General features: G+C 40.0%; 1 protein-coding gene across 1 annotated transcript in view; it reads left to right on the plus strand.

Moving 5' to 3' along the window:
* LOC134675660 (rho GTPase-activating protein 190) overlaps positions 1 to 19545 on the plus strand; it is an 84382-nt gene that overhangs the window by 16128 nt on the left and 48709 nt on the right. Inside the window, exons 11-19 of the mRNA XM_063533990.1 lie at positions 312 to 468; positions 1651 to 1760; positions 2858 to 3044; positions 7319 to 7434; positions 9827 to 9976; positions 11305 to 11407; positions 12810 to 12969; positions 18334 to 18440; positions 19166 to 19260. Of these exons, the coding sequence (XP_063390060.1) occupies positions 312 to 468; positions 1651 to 1760; positions 2858 to 3044; positions 7319 to 7434; positions 9827 to 9976; positions 11305 to 11407; positions 12810 to 12969; positions 18334 to 18440; positions 19166 to 19260 (1185 nt within the window). The remainder of the gene's footprint in view (positions 1 to 311; positions 469 to 1650; positions 1761 to 2857; positions 3045 to 7318; positions 7435 to 9826; positions 9977 to 11304; positions 11408 to 12809; positions 12970 to 18333; positions 18441 to 19165; positions 19261 to 19545) is intronic.

Below are 19545 nucleotides of genomic sequence, written 5' to 3' on the forward strand. Positions count from 1 at the left end.
ATGAAACACAAATACACAATTGATGTGTTTCATCGTAATATCGAAACTACACAACTGATTTTAGCGAAAGTGTCAGTATGTTTATGACGCTGGAATTTGCAAGAGGTCTTGTTTTATGAAGTAAGGATGCTATTCCATCTGTCCAATATACTGGTCCAATGTATATTGCGTCTCACATTTTGCTTAATGAGAGAATGAGACGCAATGACATTGGACAAAGAAATTGGAAAGGTGGAATACCACCCTAAGATAAATTTAAAGTTTTTCAAAAAAAAAATCTGTCCTTTATTTCAAAACGTTTCCCTTTTTAGTGACTGGCCGATGGTGGTCCGGCAGCTGCGCTCTCATAGAGATTTCTCCGTATACTTCAGCGGAGCCCGATGCACGGAGTCGGGCTCCGAGTCTGGCTCTGATGATCTGCAGCATCAAGACACCCTGCCGGTCGGCGAGCGTGCTAACAGATATCAGGTATACTTGACAACAATATGTTATATGACTTACGACGTGCGGGGGCGGGGAAGTGCGGGCGCACGTTGCCGTACCGCGCAGGCGAAGACTCATTTTAGTGTTCGTGCTATAATAGTATTTTTCTCAAAAATGGACGGCAAAGTCGACTTTGCCGTCTAAAAATTAGGTCGCGAAGCGCGTAGTTTATGGTCAGTCAAAAATTAAAAAGTTAAAAACATTGCAGTCTCGATTTTGGGACTGCAATGTTGCATACAAATTCCATTATTTGTCGAGTACCAAACTTTTTAAAAGTTGAAATGACCATATCAAATGAAGGCACAGGCCCATTAAACAGCCAAAAAGATGATTAGTACCGCGACTATTTAACTGTCTCAAATAGTTTGGCGTATTTTTGGCAGAAAAATACACTTCTATTTTTTATTAAAAAAATAAAAAGGCGGCTTTTTTTCTGTGAAAATATATACGTAAGAAATATTTCTATGATATTTTATTTCTTGCACCATTTTTGAGAAAAGCACTATATATGACTCGGCTGGAAGGCTACTTGCTGGCTTCGGATTCAATTAAACGGACTCCCAAGGTCGTCCGTTTAAAACGAATCCTCAGCCTGCAAGTAGCTACTTCCGAGCCTCGACAATAATGTACTATTATGTAAGCGTTGTTTAAGAGAGGTCGAAAAAGGCGAGTGGCGTGAGTAACAATTTGAGGCGAAGCCGAAAATTGTTAATAAAGACGCCACGAGTATTTTTGACTCAGTTAAACAACGTTGCATACAATACTTTTTCTACACCCAAGCACTAACTTTGAAATAAAATTGTAAATTTAACAAATATTTTTAAATCTAGAAGTAGCAAAAATGCAGGTTATGGGCGGGAAAGGAATGAATGAATGAATTCAATAAAAAAAAAGTTATGGTTCACTTATTTGTCAGAGATGACATTTATAATAAGGTTGGCAACACTGTATTTCATTCAATATTTTTTAAGTGGTCATTACACGAAGTATCGTAAAATCGTCAAAAAGATACTGCGTGTATGCACAAATTCTTTTTTGGGGAATAGACTAAAGACTTGTCTTGACAACTATAAGATAGGGTTTTAAAGGTGTGTGCACGACCCTTTAAGTGACAAATAAAAGTACGGGAGTAGAAAAAGGATTTTAATCACATAAACTCCGTTGCAGACTTTGGGACAGTCTCAGAAGATTCCCTACGAGATTCTGGAGACGAACGAGGCAGCTTCCGTTTTCAAGACTTTCTTACATGAGGCTCAAGAGGAACAGAGGAATTACGAGTAAGCATACAATATATTACATTCTGATAGCGATATTACGTCAGCATAAAATATTTTTTTTTAAATCTTTTTTTTTTAGGGGTTTTGTCACGCAGTGACGATGTCACCCCCGTAATGAGTTCTAATAGTAATAATGATGTAGTAGTGAAGTATTACCTACCTACACCACTACATCACATTTAAGTATAGTTTGCACATCAACCTGGCCTCGTCTGATACTGGCGATGCCAGGGCGATGTTGCAACTACCTATGTTGGTGGTTTTTATAAATGTCATGTCACTCCTCAGCGCCTCATTACGGACACATTCCAGTTTTGCATTCTTTGATTCCGGAGCAACCTGCCGAACCCTATGCCGAGTCAATCAGTTTTATAACCTTGAAACATAAGTTACTAAGGCCCACTTGCACCATTCCACTAACCCGGGGTTAACCGGTTAAACCTGGAGTTACCATGGTTATAATATTTTAAACTTTCGCGTTTTGAATACATATTAACTCACATTATAGACGGGTCTAACGCGAATTATATTCAATTACCTTTATTTACCGACGTTTCGACACAGGTTTCACTGGTCGTGGTCGCGGCTGACTGATTGTCCCAGCAAAATGTCAAAACAGAGATTTGTGCATCTACCCGACGAAAAGTGTATGGAAAAGTTTGGGGTAGACATCACATTTTCAAACCACCCACCACACATAATGTTAATTATTGTCAATAGTCCGACACGCAACACTTACAATATCCACCAGACCAGTACACGACCAGTATACACCAGCAAGCAGTGTTGCAGGTAGTAGTGGTAGTGGTATACGACCAGTGAAACCTGTGTCGAAACGTCGGTAAATAAAGGTAATTGAATATAATTCGCGTTAGACCCGTCTATAATGTGAGTTAATATGTGTTACCATGGTTACCAGTGCAATTTGACACTGGGTTGACAGTTAAACCGCTTAAACCCGGGTTAGTGGGATGGTGCAAGTGGGCCTAAGTGGTAGAGGACTGACCCTCCAATGCGCAGGGTTCCGAAAGACGCAGCTCTCAGTACAAAAATGGCAACTAAAACAGTCCTGAATACAATAATTTGAAATCTTTCAGATGGTGCCAACAATTCAAGCGGCTTCTCGAAGAAACCGGCTACGTGACCCCCGGCAAGCAGCTATCCGAAGTGCGAGTCCTACTAATGGGCAGAGAGTGTTACGAGGCTTTATCGGAGGAGCAGCAACAGCGAGTATACGACCAGCACCAGAGGCATATACAGCAGCGGGCTAAACATAACTTGCAGGTCAGTAAAATGGGGGTATAAGACACTAGCGTCTTTTTAGCGTCGGCGTCTAGTCAGCGCCATGGACCAGGGGGTCTCGTTAGCCCTAGGGCCAAATGACCATGGGGTACGTTAGCTCTAGGGCCAAACGGCCATGGTATCCGAAGTGCGGGTCCTACTAATGGGCAGAGAGCGTTACGAGGCTTTATCGGAGGAGCAACAACAGCGAGTATACGACCAGCATCAGAGGCATATACAGCAGCGGGCTAAACATAACTTGCAGGTCAGTAAAATGGTGGTATAAGACACTAGCGTCTTTTTAGCGGCAGCGTCTAGTAAGTGCCATAGGCCAAGGGGTCTCGCTTAGCCCTAGGGCCAATTGGCCATGGTATCTGAAATGCGGGTCCTACTAATGGGCAGAGAGTGTTACGAGGCTTTATCGGAGGAGCAACAACAGCGAGTATACGACCAGCACCAGAGGCATATACAGCAGCGGGCTAAACATAACCTGCAGGTCAGTCAAATGGGGGTATAAGACACTAGCGTCTTTTTAGCGTCGGCGTCTAGTCAGCGCCATAGGCAATGGGGTCTCGCTTAGCCCTAGGGCCAAATAGCCATGGTATCTAAAGTGCGAGTCCTCCTAATGGGCAGAGAGTGTTACGAGGTATTATCGGAGGAGCAACAACAGCGAGTATACGACCAGCACCAGAGGCATATACAGCAGCGGGCTAAACATAACTTACAGGTCAGTAAAATGGGGGCATAAGACACTAGCGTCTTTTTAGCGGCGGCGTCTAGTCAGCGCCATGGGCCAAGGGTCTCGTTAGCCCTAGGGCCAAATGGCCATGGGGTCTCGTTAGCTCTAGCGCCAAATAGCCATGCTATCTGAAGTGCGAGTCCTCCTAATGGGCAGAGAGTGTTACGAGGCTTTATCGGAGGAGCAACAACAGCGAGTATACGACCAGCATCAGAGGCATATACAGCAGCGGGCTAAACATAACTTGCAGGTCAGTAAAATGGGGGCATAAGACACTAGCGTCTTTTTAGCGTCGGCGTCTAGTCAGCGCCATAGGCAATGGGGTCTCGCTTAGCCCTAGGGCCAAATAGCCATGGTATCTAAAGTGCGAGTCCTCCTAATGGGCAGAGAGTGTTACGAGGTATTATCGGAGGAGCAACAACAGCGAGTATACGACCAGCACCAGAGGCATATACAGCAGCGGGCTAAACATAACTTACAGGTCAGTAAAATGGGGGCATAAGACACTAGCGTCTTTTTAGCGGCGGCGTCTAGTCAGCGCCATGGGCCAAGGGTCTCGTTAGCCCTAGGGCCAAATGGCCATGGGGTCTCGTTAGCTCTAGCGCCAAATAGCCATGCTATCTGAAGTGCGAGTCCTCCTAATGGGCAGAGAGTGTTACGAGGCTTTATCGGAGGAGCAACAACAGCGAGTATACGACCAGCACCAGAGGCATATACAGCAGCGGGCTAAACATAACCTGCAGGTCAGTCAAATGGGGGTATAAGACACTAGCGTCTTTTTAGCGTCGGCGTCTAGTCAGCGCCATAGGCAATGGGGTCTCGCTTAGCCCTAGGGCCAAATAGCCATGGTATCTAAAGTGCGAGTCCTCCTAATGGGCAGAGAGTGTTACGAGGTATTATCGGAGGAGCAACAACAGCGAGTATACGACCAGCACCAGAGGCATATACAGCAGCGGGCTAAACATAACTTACAGGTCAGTAAAATGGGGGCATAAGACACTAGCGTCTTTTTAGCGGCGGCGTCTAGTCAGCGCCATGGGCCAAGGGTCTCGTTAGCCCTAGGGCCAAATGGCCATGGGGTCTCGTTAGCTCTAGCGCCAAATAGCCATGCTATCTGAAGTGCGAGTCCTCCTAATGGGCAGAGAGTGTTACGAGGCTTTATCGGAGGAGCAACAACAGCGAGTATACGACCAGCACCAGAGGCATATACAGCAGCGGGCTAAACATAACCTGCAGGTCAGTCAAATGGGGGTATAAGACACTAGCGTCTTTTTAGCGTCGGCGTCTAGTCAGCGCCATAGGCAATGGGGTCTCGCTTAGCCCTAGGGCCAAATAGCCATGGTATCTAAAGTGCGAGTCCTCCTAATGGGCAGAGAGTGTTACGAGGTATTATCGGAGGAGCAACAACAGCGAGTATACGACCAGCACCAGAGGCATATACAGCAGCGGGCTAAACATAACTTACAGGTCAGTAAAATGGGGGCATAAGACACTAGCGTCTTTTTAGCGGCGGCGTCTAGTCAGCGCCATGGGCCAAGGGTCTCGTTAGCCCTAGGGCCAAATGGCCATGGGGTCTCGTTAGCTCTAGCGCCAAATAGCCATGCTATCTGAAGTGCGAGTCCTCCTAATGGGCAGAGAGTGTTACGAGGCTTTATCGGAGGAGCAACAACAGCGAGTATACGACCAGCACCAGAGGCATATACAGCAGCGGGCTAAACATAACCTGCAGGTCAGTCAAATGGGGGTATAAGACACTAGCGTCTTTTTAGCGTCGGCGTCTAGTCAGCGCCATAGGCAATGGGGTCTCGCTTAGCCCTAGGGCCAAATAGCCATGGTATCTAAAGTGCGAGTCCTCCTAATGGGCAGAGAGTGTTACGAGGTATTATCGGAGGAGCAACAACAGCGAGTATACGACCAGCACCAGAGGCATATACAGCAGCGGGCTAAACATAACTTACAGGTCAGTAAAATGGGGGCATAAGACACTAGCGTCTTTTTAGCGGCGGCGTCTAGTCAGCGCCATGGGCCAAGGGTCTCGTTAGCCCTAGGGCCAAATGGCCATGGGGTCTCGTTAGCTCTAGCGCCAAATAGCCATGCTATCTGAAGTGCGAGTCCTCCTAATGGGCAGAGAGTGTTACGAGGCTTTATCGGAGGAGCAACAACAGCGAGTATACGACCAGCATCAGAGGCATATACAGCAGCGGGCTAAACATAACTTGCAGGTCAGTCAAATGGGGGTGTAAGACACACTAGCGTCGCTTTAGCATCGGCGTCTAGTCAGCGCCATGCGGCTGGCTGTAAAATGCGGGTATAAGGGTTTTCAGCTAATATTATAACTGGATTAACCGGAACTTTTTTTTCAACTCCTTCTGCTTTTAAGCTAGTTGTAAATTGTTGTTCAATACAATTTTCCTGACTCTCGACACTAGAGAATTCTAGTACCAAGTAGCGGTACTGATAAATCTGCTACTCGATGCTATAGTTCCTTTTTTTTAGCATTAGAAAGAACTTGCAAGAAGGTAAGCGATCTTGACATGACTTTTAAATGAAAAACGCTTTTTAAAATCAAAAACTATTACTTATTTAAGCAGAAGAATATATTTTTTTTTTTTTTTTAGAACACAAACAGTCACATAATACAAATGGATTTTTAGTACAATGTAGTGTACGTAACATACTTAAGAAACAGACCTGGAGGTTCATTAATGAGTAGGTATATAATGTTAACATACATAATAACCGCAGAAAGAAAAAATAAAATTGTAATTATGAGCCATATCTACTTAAACTGTATTTACCAGTCTTCCAAACAAAATCAATATTGTTTTAGATTATAGATTATAGATAAATGATTGTATTAGATTAATAATTGTTGACATATGTGCCATAACTTATTTTTAAAATGTGTTTTTCAATTAAAAGACACATCAAGATTGTTTACCTAATTTCTGATGCTAATAAAAAAAAACGAACTATAGATGCCGACTACGAAAATAATAGTCGTTTTGGTACCAAAACTGATGTATGGAGTTATCACTCTGTGTATTTTTTTCTCTATGACTGGGTTAACGGTTTAACCGCTTAACCCCGGGTTAGTGGCATGGTGCGAGAGGCGCTTATTGGACAATCATATTTTGGCTTTTCCTGTGGAGCGTCTGGTTTCTTCCATAAAAATCTAGTTCATCATCATCATCATCTCAGCCATAAGACGTCCACTGCTGAACATAGGCCTCCCCCTTGGACCTCCATACGTGCCGGTTGGAAGCGACCCGCATCCAGCGTCTTCCGGCGACCTTAACAAGGTCGTCTGTCCCTCTTGTGGGTGGACATCCTACGCTGCGCTTGCTAGTCCGTGGTCTCCACACGAGCACTTTTCGACCCCATCGGCCATTACCTCTGCGTGCGATGTGGCCTGCCCATTGCCACTTCAGCTTGCTAATCCGGTGGGCTATGTCGGTGACTTTAGTTCGTCTACGGATCTCCTCATTTTTGATTCGATAGAAAATCTAGTTATGATCCGCATATTTGTGTATTACAGGAGCTCCTGTTAGAGCATGCTGACCTGTTCTACCACTTCAAGAGCATCTCGCCGACGGGCACCATCACTCAAGAGGATATCAAGGAGATCACTGATGTTTTGCAAGACGACTTCAGGTAAATATATGACCATTATAGCAGTAGAAAGGCCAGGTCAAGAGCACCCTAAGGGCCCCCCCCCCCCCACATCTAGCGTCTTTCGAGCGTCGGCGTCTACAACTTTATGGTTGCTGCTCGACGCAACTGCGCAGCGACGTCATTTTCCATAGCGCTGACCAGACGCCGACAGACGCCGACGCTCGAAAGACGCTAGATGTGGGGGGGCCCTAAACCGGCGAGCGGGTATGAGGAATGTTATGAAAGTGAATCAGGATCGTAGCAAAAGGAAATCCGTGGTCTCTGCACAGGAACCCTCTGACTATCGGCTTAAAGTCAGGGGTACGAAACTCCTCCCTTCGGGCAAACTCGGCTCCGTTCGGCTCAGCATTGCTCCGAGCAATTATTAGGGTTGACACCACTTAACGTCCCTTTGCACGACCACAGATAATGGCTTGAATTTTGACAACCAATAGCCGAAAGGGATAGTGCCATATATTAGAAAGGGACAGCATGATTCGACTCTGAACCGCTATCAAACTTCGGTTTTGTAGGAATAGACTAGGCAGAAATATTCAAAATCGCTCTCCTTCTTGATGCGACTGGCAAATCATATTACTTTTTAGCAACCGGGTTTTTTAACCTAATTAGACCCTGCTGAATCCGAATTTGCCGGTTGCTCGATCGAAATCTTGACCGGAAGTGAGATATTTGACATTAAAGGTCCCTTTTTTTCGTTTTTCGTAAATAACTCTTAAACGGTGGCGCATAGCAAAAAATGTTCTATTACATAAGTATTCTGCATAAAATTGCCTACAAGAAAGATTCAGTACAATTTTTCGCTAGGATCAATATTCAAAGAGATTTTAACGCGGGAAATTTAATTATAATCACTTCTAAGGTCCCTTTTTTAGGTTTTCGTAAATAACTCATAAATACATAAAATTTTGAATAAAAAACATTAAGTACATTTTTCGCAGGGATCAATATTTAAAAAGATAATAAAGAGGGAAAGTTAATTATAATAAATTCTAAGGTTCCTTGTTTTTATTTTTTCGTTAATAATTTGAAAAGTATGACTCATAGCAAAAAAAATCTTATACATAAATAATAAACGTAAAATTTACTACAAGAAACATGTAGAACACTTTTCGCTAGGATCAATATTTAAAAAGACAAAGCAGCGGGTAAGTTAATTATAATCAATTTTAAAGTTCCTTTTTAGTTTTTTTGTAAATATCTCGTAAACGGTGTCCCATAGCAAAATAGGTTTTTAAGAATAAATTATCTACATAAAATTTCCTCCAAAAAACATCTGAAACACTTTTCTTTAGGATCAATATTTTAAGCGATATTAAAGGAAGAAAGTTAATTACAATCAGTTCAGAGGTCACATTTTTTTAGTTTTTCGTAAATAACTCGTAAACGGTGGCCCGTTGCCAAACAATATTCTACATAAATATTAAACATGAAATTGTCCACAAAAAAGGTTCTGTACACTTTTTCGCTACGATCAATATTTAAAGAGGTATTAAAGGGGGTAAGTTAATTATAATCAATTTCCAGGTCCCTATTTTTAGGTTTTCGGTGTCCCATAGCAAAACCTATTTTGCTATGGGACACCGTTTACGAGATATTTACAAACAACTAAAAAGGGACTTTAAAATTGATTATAATTAACTTACCCGCTGCTTTGTCTTTTTAAATATTGATCCTAGCGAAAAGTGTTCTACATGTTTCTTGTAGTAAATTTTACGTTTATTATTTATGTATAAGATTTTTTTTGCTATGAGTCATACTTTTCAAATTATTAACGAAAAAATAAAAACAAGGAACCTTAGAATTTATTATAATTAACTTTCCCTCTTTATTATCTTTTTAAATATTGATCCCTGCGAAAAATGTACTTAATGTTTTTTATTCAAAATTTTATGTATTTATGAGTTATTTACGAAAACCTAAAAAACGGGACCTTAGAAGTGATTATAATTAAATTTCCCGCGTTAAAATCACTTTGAAAATTGATCCTAGCGAAAAATTGTACTGAATCTTTCTTGTAGGCTATTTTATGCAAAATACTTATGTAATAGAACATTTTTTGCTATGCGCCACCGTTTAAGAGTTATTTACGAAAAACTAAAAAAAGGGACTTTAATGTCAAATATCTCACTTCTGGTCCAAATTTCGATCGAGCAATTCGGATTCAGCGGGGTCTAATTAGGTTAAAAAACCCGATTGCCAGAAAGTAATATGCTTTGCCAGTCGAAATCAATTTTATGAAAAATATGACCAGTCTAGAAGTTTCCTTTCTGTGTTTATTCTGTGCTAAAGTATTAGTTTAAGTTTAACTTTCCGATTTAATATTATATAGTTGTTATCACATGCAAAGCTTAAAATAACTGTTTTCCCTCAGATATAAAATGCTGGACCGCATGGAGCAGGATCGCAAGCTAATGCTATTTCAACATCTGGGCTTCGTGCACTGCCCGATGCGGGAACATTGTCCGGCCGGACCTAACTGCCTAGATGCCACATTACCCGTCATACTGAATACCAGAGTCGGGTAAGTCGATTTAAGCTTTATGGTAACGTTCCATTTCTAACCGCAGCTGCACTACCGGTACTGAACGCGTCGCTGTTATTGTCAATTTCCATAGTAAAATGAACAGTAATGCAGCTGTCGTTGGAAATGGACTGTCACCTTAAGACGAAACAGGAGCTGAGTTTTAAATATTTTAGGTAAATATACCCGTCTCGCTAACGGAAGCGGCTCCTAAAACTAGTGCGATAAGGACAAGGCGAAAAATCCTGCGTAAAAATCTCAAAAGTCGAGGTTTCGTACTCGACTGTTTCCTCCTCCAAAACTTAACCAATCGTAACTTATGAAATTATCTGTGTCGGACCGTTTTGCTTTTTTGGCTAATTGATATCAGTCTTGAATACTACACCTCTCATTGCGGCATAGTCAATGAGGCCATTTTGGCCATTTTTGAAGGGCTCTAGTGCCTTAAAAAACAAAAATATCAAAAAAAGCAAAACGGTCCGACACAGATATTGACAATATTAATCTGAGTTGAAAAAATCATTGCTCTAGCATCAAAACCCACGGAGGAAACAGTCGAGAACGTTTGTATGGAGAAATTACCACTCCTGTTGGCTCTTAAACACACAACCGAAAATCTTTTCAACGATGTGCCACACCGTAAATACACTTTTATATGGTAATTCGCCAGTAACTGGCCACTGTTAGTAACTGGCCACCGTAAACTAAAATTAAATTGTATTCACCTATAAACAGAATTCATTTTAGTATAAGGTTTCAATAACTGGCCATCAGCCTTCAATAACTAGCCACATTATAATATGCATATATATAAATGAATTATGTTACCGATGAATAGAATTCATTTTTTTTTATTATGAATGGGCTTACTCATGGCCACAGACTAGCCGAGGCGTAGACGTGGCCTACGATGGAGCGAGCTCGCCCAGAAGGTGCCTGTTCACTCTTGATTTGAAGGTTGCCGGGTTATAAAAACACGGAAATATAGACGCCCGCAAGGAATACCATTCCTTGGCAGTGCGCATAAGGAAAGAAGAAGCAAAGCGCTTCGTGCGAATTGGTGGAATATCTATCAAGTAAGGATGGAAGCCGGCCGTGCGTCTAAAAGTCCGATGGTAGAATGGGGACGGTGGAATAAGCTCGTGTAGCTCTTGGGCACACTCCCCGAAGTGCAACCTGTAGAACACCGACAGGCTGGCGACTTTCCGCCGATGGGCCAAAGACTGAACTGAACTTTTAGTTTAGTGTGGCCAGTTACTAAACAGTGGCGAGTTATTGACGAATTACCCTAGTTGTTTGATAATGAGTAATAATGACATTGCTAACAGGTCATTAACGTCGACGGGCGAGTCGCAGTGCCACGCGGGGCCGCCGGCGGCGCCCTGGGCTCTCACGACGGACTCCAACCAGATCAACGTCATTATATTGGGCGTAAGTACTTTAGCCTCGCCTCTCACTAGAGTCAGACCGAGAAAAGTTTGCAGTGATTTTGACAGCCCAAGCAGTGCAAGTGTCATTTTTAACGTCAAACTTCTATGAAACTATGACTTGTAATTAACACTTGCACTGCGTGGGCTATCAAAATCGCTGCAGACTTTTCTTGGTCTCACTCTACCATACAAAACTTCGAACCATACCCGTTTTCTTATTACACGGCAATGGTTTTCTGCCTCTTCTGGCCTGTTCAGTACGTGTACACATGTAGTCCATAATTGTTTTCCATCGTATTTTCTCGGAAACGTTCGTATTTGTCATGCTACTTCTGTCAACCTCAGTACTTTTTGTACCGAGAGTGACTGAAATAGCAAGACACGTTCGTACGTTTCCGTGATAATACGATGGAAAATAATTATGCACTCCATCTGTATTTCTGTTGCCGCTATAACAAATACTAAAAATAGAATAAAATAAATATTTAAGTGGGGATCCCATACAACAAACGTGATTTATTGGTTGTTTTTTGCGTAATGGTACGGAACCCTTCGTGCGCGACTCCGACTCGCACTTGGCCGGTTTTTTCTTTATGTCAGCGATCAGAACTTAATTATTGAGATAAAAAATAACTCTCTTTAGCACCAAGGCCGCTCGTTGTTCAACCTCTATATATTGTTATTTGGTTCTTATGGAAATGTATATTTATTTAAACAAAAAACTAACAATCAAAAGTAACCTAAAATTAAAACTACCGACAAAACTAAAACTAATACCTAATAAAAAACCGGTCAAGTGCGAGTCGGACTCGCGCACGAAGGGTTCCGTACCATTACGCAAAAAGCAACCAATAAATCACGTTTGTTCTATGGGAGCCCCACTTAAAAATTTATTTAATTCTATTTTTAATATTTGTTATAGCGGCAACAGAAATACAGATGGAGTGCATAATTATTTTCCATCGTTCCGTACATAAGTCCGACTCACGCTTGACTGCAAATTGACTGCAAATTTCTTATAGGTTTTCCTGTCATCTATAGGTAAAGAACTATTTTGTGTATTTTTTTCAAAATTTGTTTGTTTCGAAATGGTCATTTTTTGGCTATTTTCTTAAATAACTTCAAATTTAACCTATGTATTTAAAAATTATAAAAAAGTGTCCATCTTTGGGTCACTAATTGTGTACCAAATTTCAATTGGTCCAGTAGTTTCCAAGAAAATAGGCTGTGACAGACGGACAGACAGACGCACGAGTGATCCTATAAGGGTTCCGTTTTTTCCTTTTGAGGTACGGAACCCTAAAAACTAAAAATCGTTATCTAAAGAGGGCCCCTGTATCATAGCGCCAAGGATGCTGGCAGCATTTCCTCGCTGAATCGCAACGCTTATTCGTATTGTTTAGGTGGAAGGGGTAGCAGGAGAGTTCGGCAAGCGTCTGCTGGCCGGCTGCGACTCTGACAAGCGGGTGTCCGTACAAAATCAGTTGTGGCGCGTCGAGCAACGGGTCCGGACTGACGACTTTAGCGCGGAAACTACTAATATTGATGACTTCACGCCTAATGGTAAGTGCATACTTATTAGTTGGATACTCCGTTAGCGAGACATTGGAACAGTCTACATTGTACTGGATCCTTTGACGACTGACGGGGTATCCAACTTTATATAATATAATTATAATAACTAACTTTGTATTTTATTTTTAAATTACTTGCATATACTATGTTACTAACCATAGTTTTGATAAGTCTTGTAAATATGTAATTACTAACAATTTTATGGATATGTATGTCTGAAGTAAATATGTAAATGAAATGAAAAAAAAAATTATACTTCTAATCGTAATTCAAGACCAAAAGAAGTAAGATAATGTTGCCACTTTCTACTAGCGCGTCTTGTATTTATGTAAAAATAAGTTAATAAAAGTACTTTATTAAATCGTAGCAGTAAAATTACCAATAAATAAATTATCTTAGCGTGTTTATTTATAAAAAGGAATTTACTAGTTGACAAGCAAATTATTGCAGTGGCAACATTGTCTTACTTTTTTGGTCTTGAATTACGTTTTTCAGTTTAGTGGGCATTTTCACTTAACTGTGCACCTTCAACGGCCGGTTAGCAATCGTTACAAAACTGACGGTCAATGTTAAATCCCATACATTTTATCAGGAATGTAACGGTTAGATATTACTGAAACACGACTTACGCTTATCATTAACAGTGGCACAACTCAAAATGAAATGCTATTGCATTTAATATTCTATCTTTTACTGGTAAGATGTAAAATCGAATGGCATTTCATTTTGTTTTGTGTCACTATTCATGATAAGCAACGTTATGTCGCGCTTTAAAGTACAAGTTAAATGAAAAGCCCTAGTACTTCTAAACCGGAGTTCCTCGGTTCAATGAGTGTAAAAATATGGGTGCATATAACTTATTCAAAAATATGTCCCATAGTTCTTAATTCGCTGACATAAGAGCTATGGGACATCTTTTTGAGTATGATGTGTGCACCCATATTTTTACACTTGACTGTGCCAGTCGCTTTTCGGTGATTTAAAAAACATTAACAATCCTGGCTAATTGTGGGAAGGTCAGTTAGCAATTGTTTTTGAAAAAACTGCCAACATGGTGGTGTTCCGACAACATAGACTAGGAATCCTCTAGACCGAGTTTAGAGCAATTATTTCATGCAACCGATGATTCCAAAAATGCGGGGGTGCGCGGGACGAGGTGACCGAAGTCCCGTGCCGTGATTGGTCCGTTCAAAGACACGGACGTCACACAAAGACACTTTCGACTCGAACATGGAGTAAAATTACCGTATGCGTGGCAGAGGGGGTAGCGCGACTATGCTCAGTCTGGAGGATGATAAAAAGATAAAAGATAAAAAAGATAAAAAATAGTTTATTCAAGTAGGCATATTACAATGCGCTTATGAACGTCAAATAAACCTTTACCGGCTCCAACCGTACACCTCTGCCCCGAGAAGATTTAAATCCCCCCTCAATTGGAGGAGGGTATCCCAATATGGGACCCGGCAACAAACTCGGCGGGACACATCTTTTCAAAACATTATTACATCTTATAATTAACATGCATTACGAGTAATTAAGAAAAATACAATTTAAATTACTATAGAATTCATGCAATTATACTCAGTGAGTACATAACTTTATAGAATTTGATATAAAAAATAAACATATATGTACATGAAATCACAAATACGTAGCTCTTTCAGAAAACATATCAAATCTTACAAAAGGAAAAGAAATTAAAATCAATAAAACAAATGAGAATACATATTATATGAATCTGACTGATTGTTATGAGATGCTTTCATACAATTTGATGTGCTTTCTTACCTGAGCTGAGTCACCTTTAACTCTACACATAATACAATATTTTTAATTGCTACTTGTCGTTATTACAGTTTCTGGTTTGGACCATGCATGTTTGTCTGTCAAGTAGTCCTCGACTCTGTAATAAGCCTTCAACATCAATGACTTTTTTAAGTAATTCTTAAGAGCTGGAAAGGGTAATCTTAAAGCATCCTCAGGTAACTTGTTATAAAAATGAATGCATTGCCCAACGAATGACTTCTGTACTTTACGAACACGAAACTTTCTGATAGCAAGCTTATTTTTATTTCTAGTATTATAGTTATGGACATCAGAATTCTTAGTGAAGGAGTCTAGATTCTTAACAACATAAATAATACTATCATATATGTATTGGGAAGCTACAGTTAAAATATTAATTTCTTTAAAAAGTTCTCTTAATGATTCACGCACCCTTAAATTATATACAGGGTGATTCATGAGACGTGAGCAGGACTAATCCTGCACAATCAGTAACTGATAATTGATCGATCACCGTCGTATTTAGGTGAAACAACGACACTTTTTCCTATTTTTTATCTTTTTGGTGAGGGCAAATTTAACTCTCTACAATCATGGTTACCCTACAAGACCTAATTAATAAACATAAAACCTCTTTAACCGTAATGACAGCATTTTGATTATGAAGAAAATAAAGTGTCAAACAGTGATGACATTCAATTTGACACGGAATATCGGTAGTTTAGTATTCTAATTTTAGGGTGACCATGCATGTCGTAAATAAATTTATTAATTTTTTTTTTCAACACGTATGGAAAATTAACGTTAATCTCACTAATACTGATACGAAACAGTTGCTTATAATTTACAAAATGCGCAGTGTTAGTCCTGCTCACGTCTCCTGAATCACCCTGTATAGAACGAATGGCTCTCTTTTGTAAGACAAAAGCTGCTTTGCCCCAAACCAGAATACCATATGACATTACACTATGAAAATAACTATAATAAACAAGGCGAGCTGTCTCAACATTAGTCAATTGTCTAATTCTCCTCACAGCGTAAGCGGCCGAACTTAATTTGTTTGCTAGTGTTCTTATATGAGGACTCCATTGTAGATTTTTGTCCAATGTTAAACCAAGAAACAGTGCTTTATCTACCATATCTAAGCATTCATTATTCAAAAGTATCTTAGTATCGATTGGTTTAACATTCGGCAAAGAAAATCGAATGCATTTAGTTTTCTTAGCATTAAGAAGCAAATTGTTCATAGTAAACCAGTTTAGTACATTAACGAGTGTGCTGTTAATTACACTGTAATCGGTAGATTTACGATCAACCTTAAAAAGTAATGATGTGTCATCAGCAAAAAGAACAATTTCACAAAGATTTTCTACTACACATGGCAAATCATTTATATGAACCAAAAACAGGAATGGACCCAAAATAGAACCTTGTGGCACTCCTAATTGGACTACAGTACCGCTAGACCGGGTTTTGTTTACAACAACTGTTTGTGTTCTGTTGCTAAGGTAAGAAGACATAAAGTTTAGAGCATTTACTGACAGACCATAGTGTTCTAATTTCAAAATGAGCGTTCCATGATCCACACAATCAAATGCTTTAGAAAGATCACAAAATATGCCAATTGCATCACAAGAATTTTCCCAAATATCATAAATATGTTTAATAAGTACCGAAGCAGCATCGGTCGTGGAACGGCCCTTTGTGAAACCAAACTGATTGCTTGTAAGTAAAGTATGTCTGTTGAAGTGACCCAGTAGATCATTTAACATTAACTTTTCAAAAACTTTACTTAGTACAGGAAGTATTGATATTGGACGGTAATTAGCCATATCACTCGAATCACCCGATTTAAAAAGAGGTATGACTTTGCTATATTTCATAAGATCTGGAAAAACGCCTTGTGAAATTGAAATATTATAAATTACGGCTAAGTAAGGCGCTATTTCGTCCAAGACATGACTAATGACTCTAACAGATGTTCCCCATAAGTCTTCCGTTTTCTTTAAATTGAGTGACTTGAATGTTTTAACAATAATTGCTGAATCTACTAGACTAAACTCAAAGTTAATATTACATTTCTTAACATTAGCACAAAGTAAGGAATGAGCTCGAGACGAAGATGAATGTAGACATTTCGTGGTATTAATAGCTATTTTAGAAAAATAATCTTCGAATGCCGAGGCAACATCGTTGTTTGACATGGTCAGTTGTTTATCCGAGACAATGTTGACTTGACAATCGCGTGATTTACATTTACCAGCTTCCCTATTTATAATATTCCATGTTGTCTTCACTTTGTTGTCCGACACTTTCAGTTTAGAACTTGTATAGTTTGCTTTGGCTGTTAAACACACTCTCTTGAAGATTTTTGAGTAGTTCCTCACATAGTCCAGGAAATCTGTATTTTTGTTCAGCTCTCTCTCACCATAAAGTTCATAAAGCCTTTTTCTACTTTTATAAATGCCTGCAGTAGCCCATTCACTAAACTTTGTTCTAGTTTTTGACCCACTAATAGTTTTCATACTGAAATTTTGATTAAAATGATAAAGAATTACGTTAAAAACAACTTCATACAAATTATTACAGTTGTAATGTGAAAATGGTAACATACAGAGACTTTTTTGAATTTCATTTTTGAATAATTCCAAGCGACTACTAGTAATGGGTCTATATGTTATTGTTTGTGGAGTATCATGAATATCGCTTAAGAAAACAGCCCTTTGACCGCTATGATCAGAATAAAAACAGTTAAATATTTGCTTATCTATACATTCACAATTACAAAATATATTATCCAGACATGTTGCACTAGTTACACCTACCCGAGTAGGTTCAAGAAACAAGTTAAATAAATTGAATGATTTAAACAAACACAGCATTTTAACAGTATTACTAGAGGACTCGAGCAAGTTAACATTAAAATCTCCACAGACTATAACATGTTTTTGGCCCTTACATACTAATTTCCGCACACTTTCCATTGTAGTTTCAAATGTGCTGAAGTCAGCTGATGGTGGTCTGTAAACACATACAATAATATATTTTTCTAATTCTACACAGGAAATTTCGATAATTCTTTCTATGGAATAATTTACAATATCTTTACGCTCTTTAGATTTCATGCAATTTTTAACAATTATCAGGGAACCACCATGAACAGCAGACTTTCTAGCAAAAAAACTGACTAACTTAAAGTTAACAAAATCAAATAAAAACTGCCCATCTTTCAGCCAATGTTCAGTGATACACATAACTTCAACATTATTATTATCTAAAAATAAACCTATTTCTAATTCTTTGCTGGAAAAACCCTGAATATTCTGGTGAATAATATTCATACTCAGGCGTTTTTCCGCTGTCTTACAATCTAGTTTAAATTTGGCATGGGGTCCTTGACTTTGTCAGCTGACTGAGAATTAGCTATAACACTACTAAATCTATTTGGCTCAATATGCGATGTTTTGTCTGTGTCCGACAATAAGTGTCCCACACTAAACTTTTTTAGTTAATCCATAAAAAATGAGGTAAAATTATAAATGTCCACTACCTTTTAATTTTTCACAGGTTACTTCTGCGTGTATCAAGACCAGGAATCCTTCGAGTATATTCGCGGCTGCGCCGAAAAAACGCTTCTTTCGAGTCTAGAGCAGGAAGACAAACTACCTTTCCAAGTAAGCATTACTGAGACTGCTGATAGAAATTCGTTACATAATAGCCATACTTATAGTACAGTCGCCATCAGATATATCGGAGCGGCCAAGGTGTTCACGATATCTGAACACGCACTCTAGCGTCCTGACATTAGAGGCGTGTTCAGATATTTTTGAGCGTCTTGACTGCTCCGATATATCTGATGGCGACCGTACACAAGCGCGACGAAGTAAAAGCCTGACCATCTGCGGCAATACATTACAATTACACAAATGGTGTGCTCACATGCCCGCAATATGCCGCAATGTCACAGAATAATTAATAGTACTACCGTACAGAAAGGAAACTTCCTACAAAAACGAAGTTTGACCGCGGTTCAGGGTCGACTCATGCTGTCCCTTTCTAATATATGGCACTATCCCTTTCGGCTATTTAGGGTTGTCAAAAATCAAGTGATTATCTTATCTGTGGTCGTGCATGAAAAAGGAAGTCATGTGGTGCCAACCCTAATAATTGCTCGGAGCAATGCCGAGCCGAGCGGAGAGCCGAATTTGACCGAAGTCAGGAGTTTCGTACCCCTGGCAATGTTCGCGAACTATAAGTAACAAGATAGGCTACGTCAGCCACATGCGAGCACACCAGAGACAGCAGCGGAGCTGATAGCAGTCGCCGTGGCCGAATCGGCCGTGGAGTTATTACTGGAACTACTAAAATGGATTGTAATTACATTACGTTTTTTTTTCAGGGTTTACCGCTCGTAGTAATGTTCGTTCAAGACGAAGGAATGGACAAAAAGGAGATTATGAGGCTACAGGAGGAGGGACAGAATCTTGCTGATAAGTAAGTTTTACTGACATTGACACAGCTATACTCAGCGGTCGGCAACCTTTTGGCAGCCAAGGGCCACATACACAGACAAGACATCCTCCAGACTTAGCATAGTAGCTCTATCCCCTCTGCCACAAATACGGTAATTAAACTCGATTACCGAGTCGAAAGTGTCTTTGTGTGACGTCCATGTCTTTGAACGGATCAATCACGGCACGGGACCTCGCTGACCTCGTCCCCCGCACCCCCGCATTTTTGGCATCATCGGTTTTATGAAGTAATTGCTCTAAACTCCGT

The sequence above is a fragment of the Cydia fagiglandana genome, chromosome 22 (assembly GCF_963556715.1).
Source record: "Cydia fagiglandana chromosome 22, ilCydFagi1.1, whole genome shotgun sequence".
Taxonomy (NCBI): Eukaryota; Metazoa; Arthropoda; class Insecta; order Lepidoptera; family Tortricidae; genus Cydia; species Cydia fagiglandana.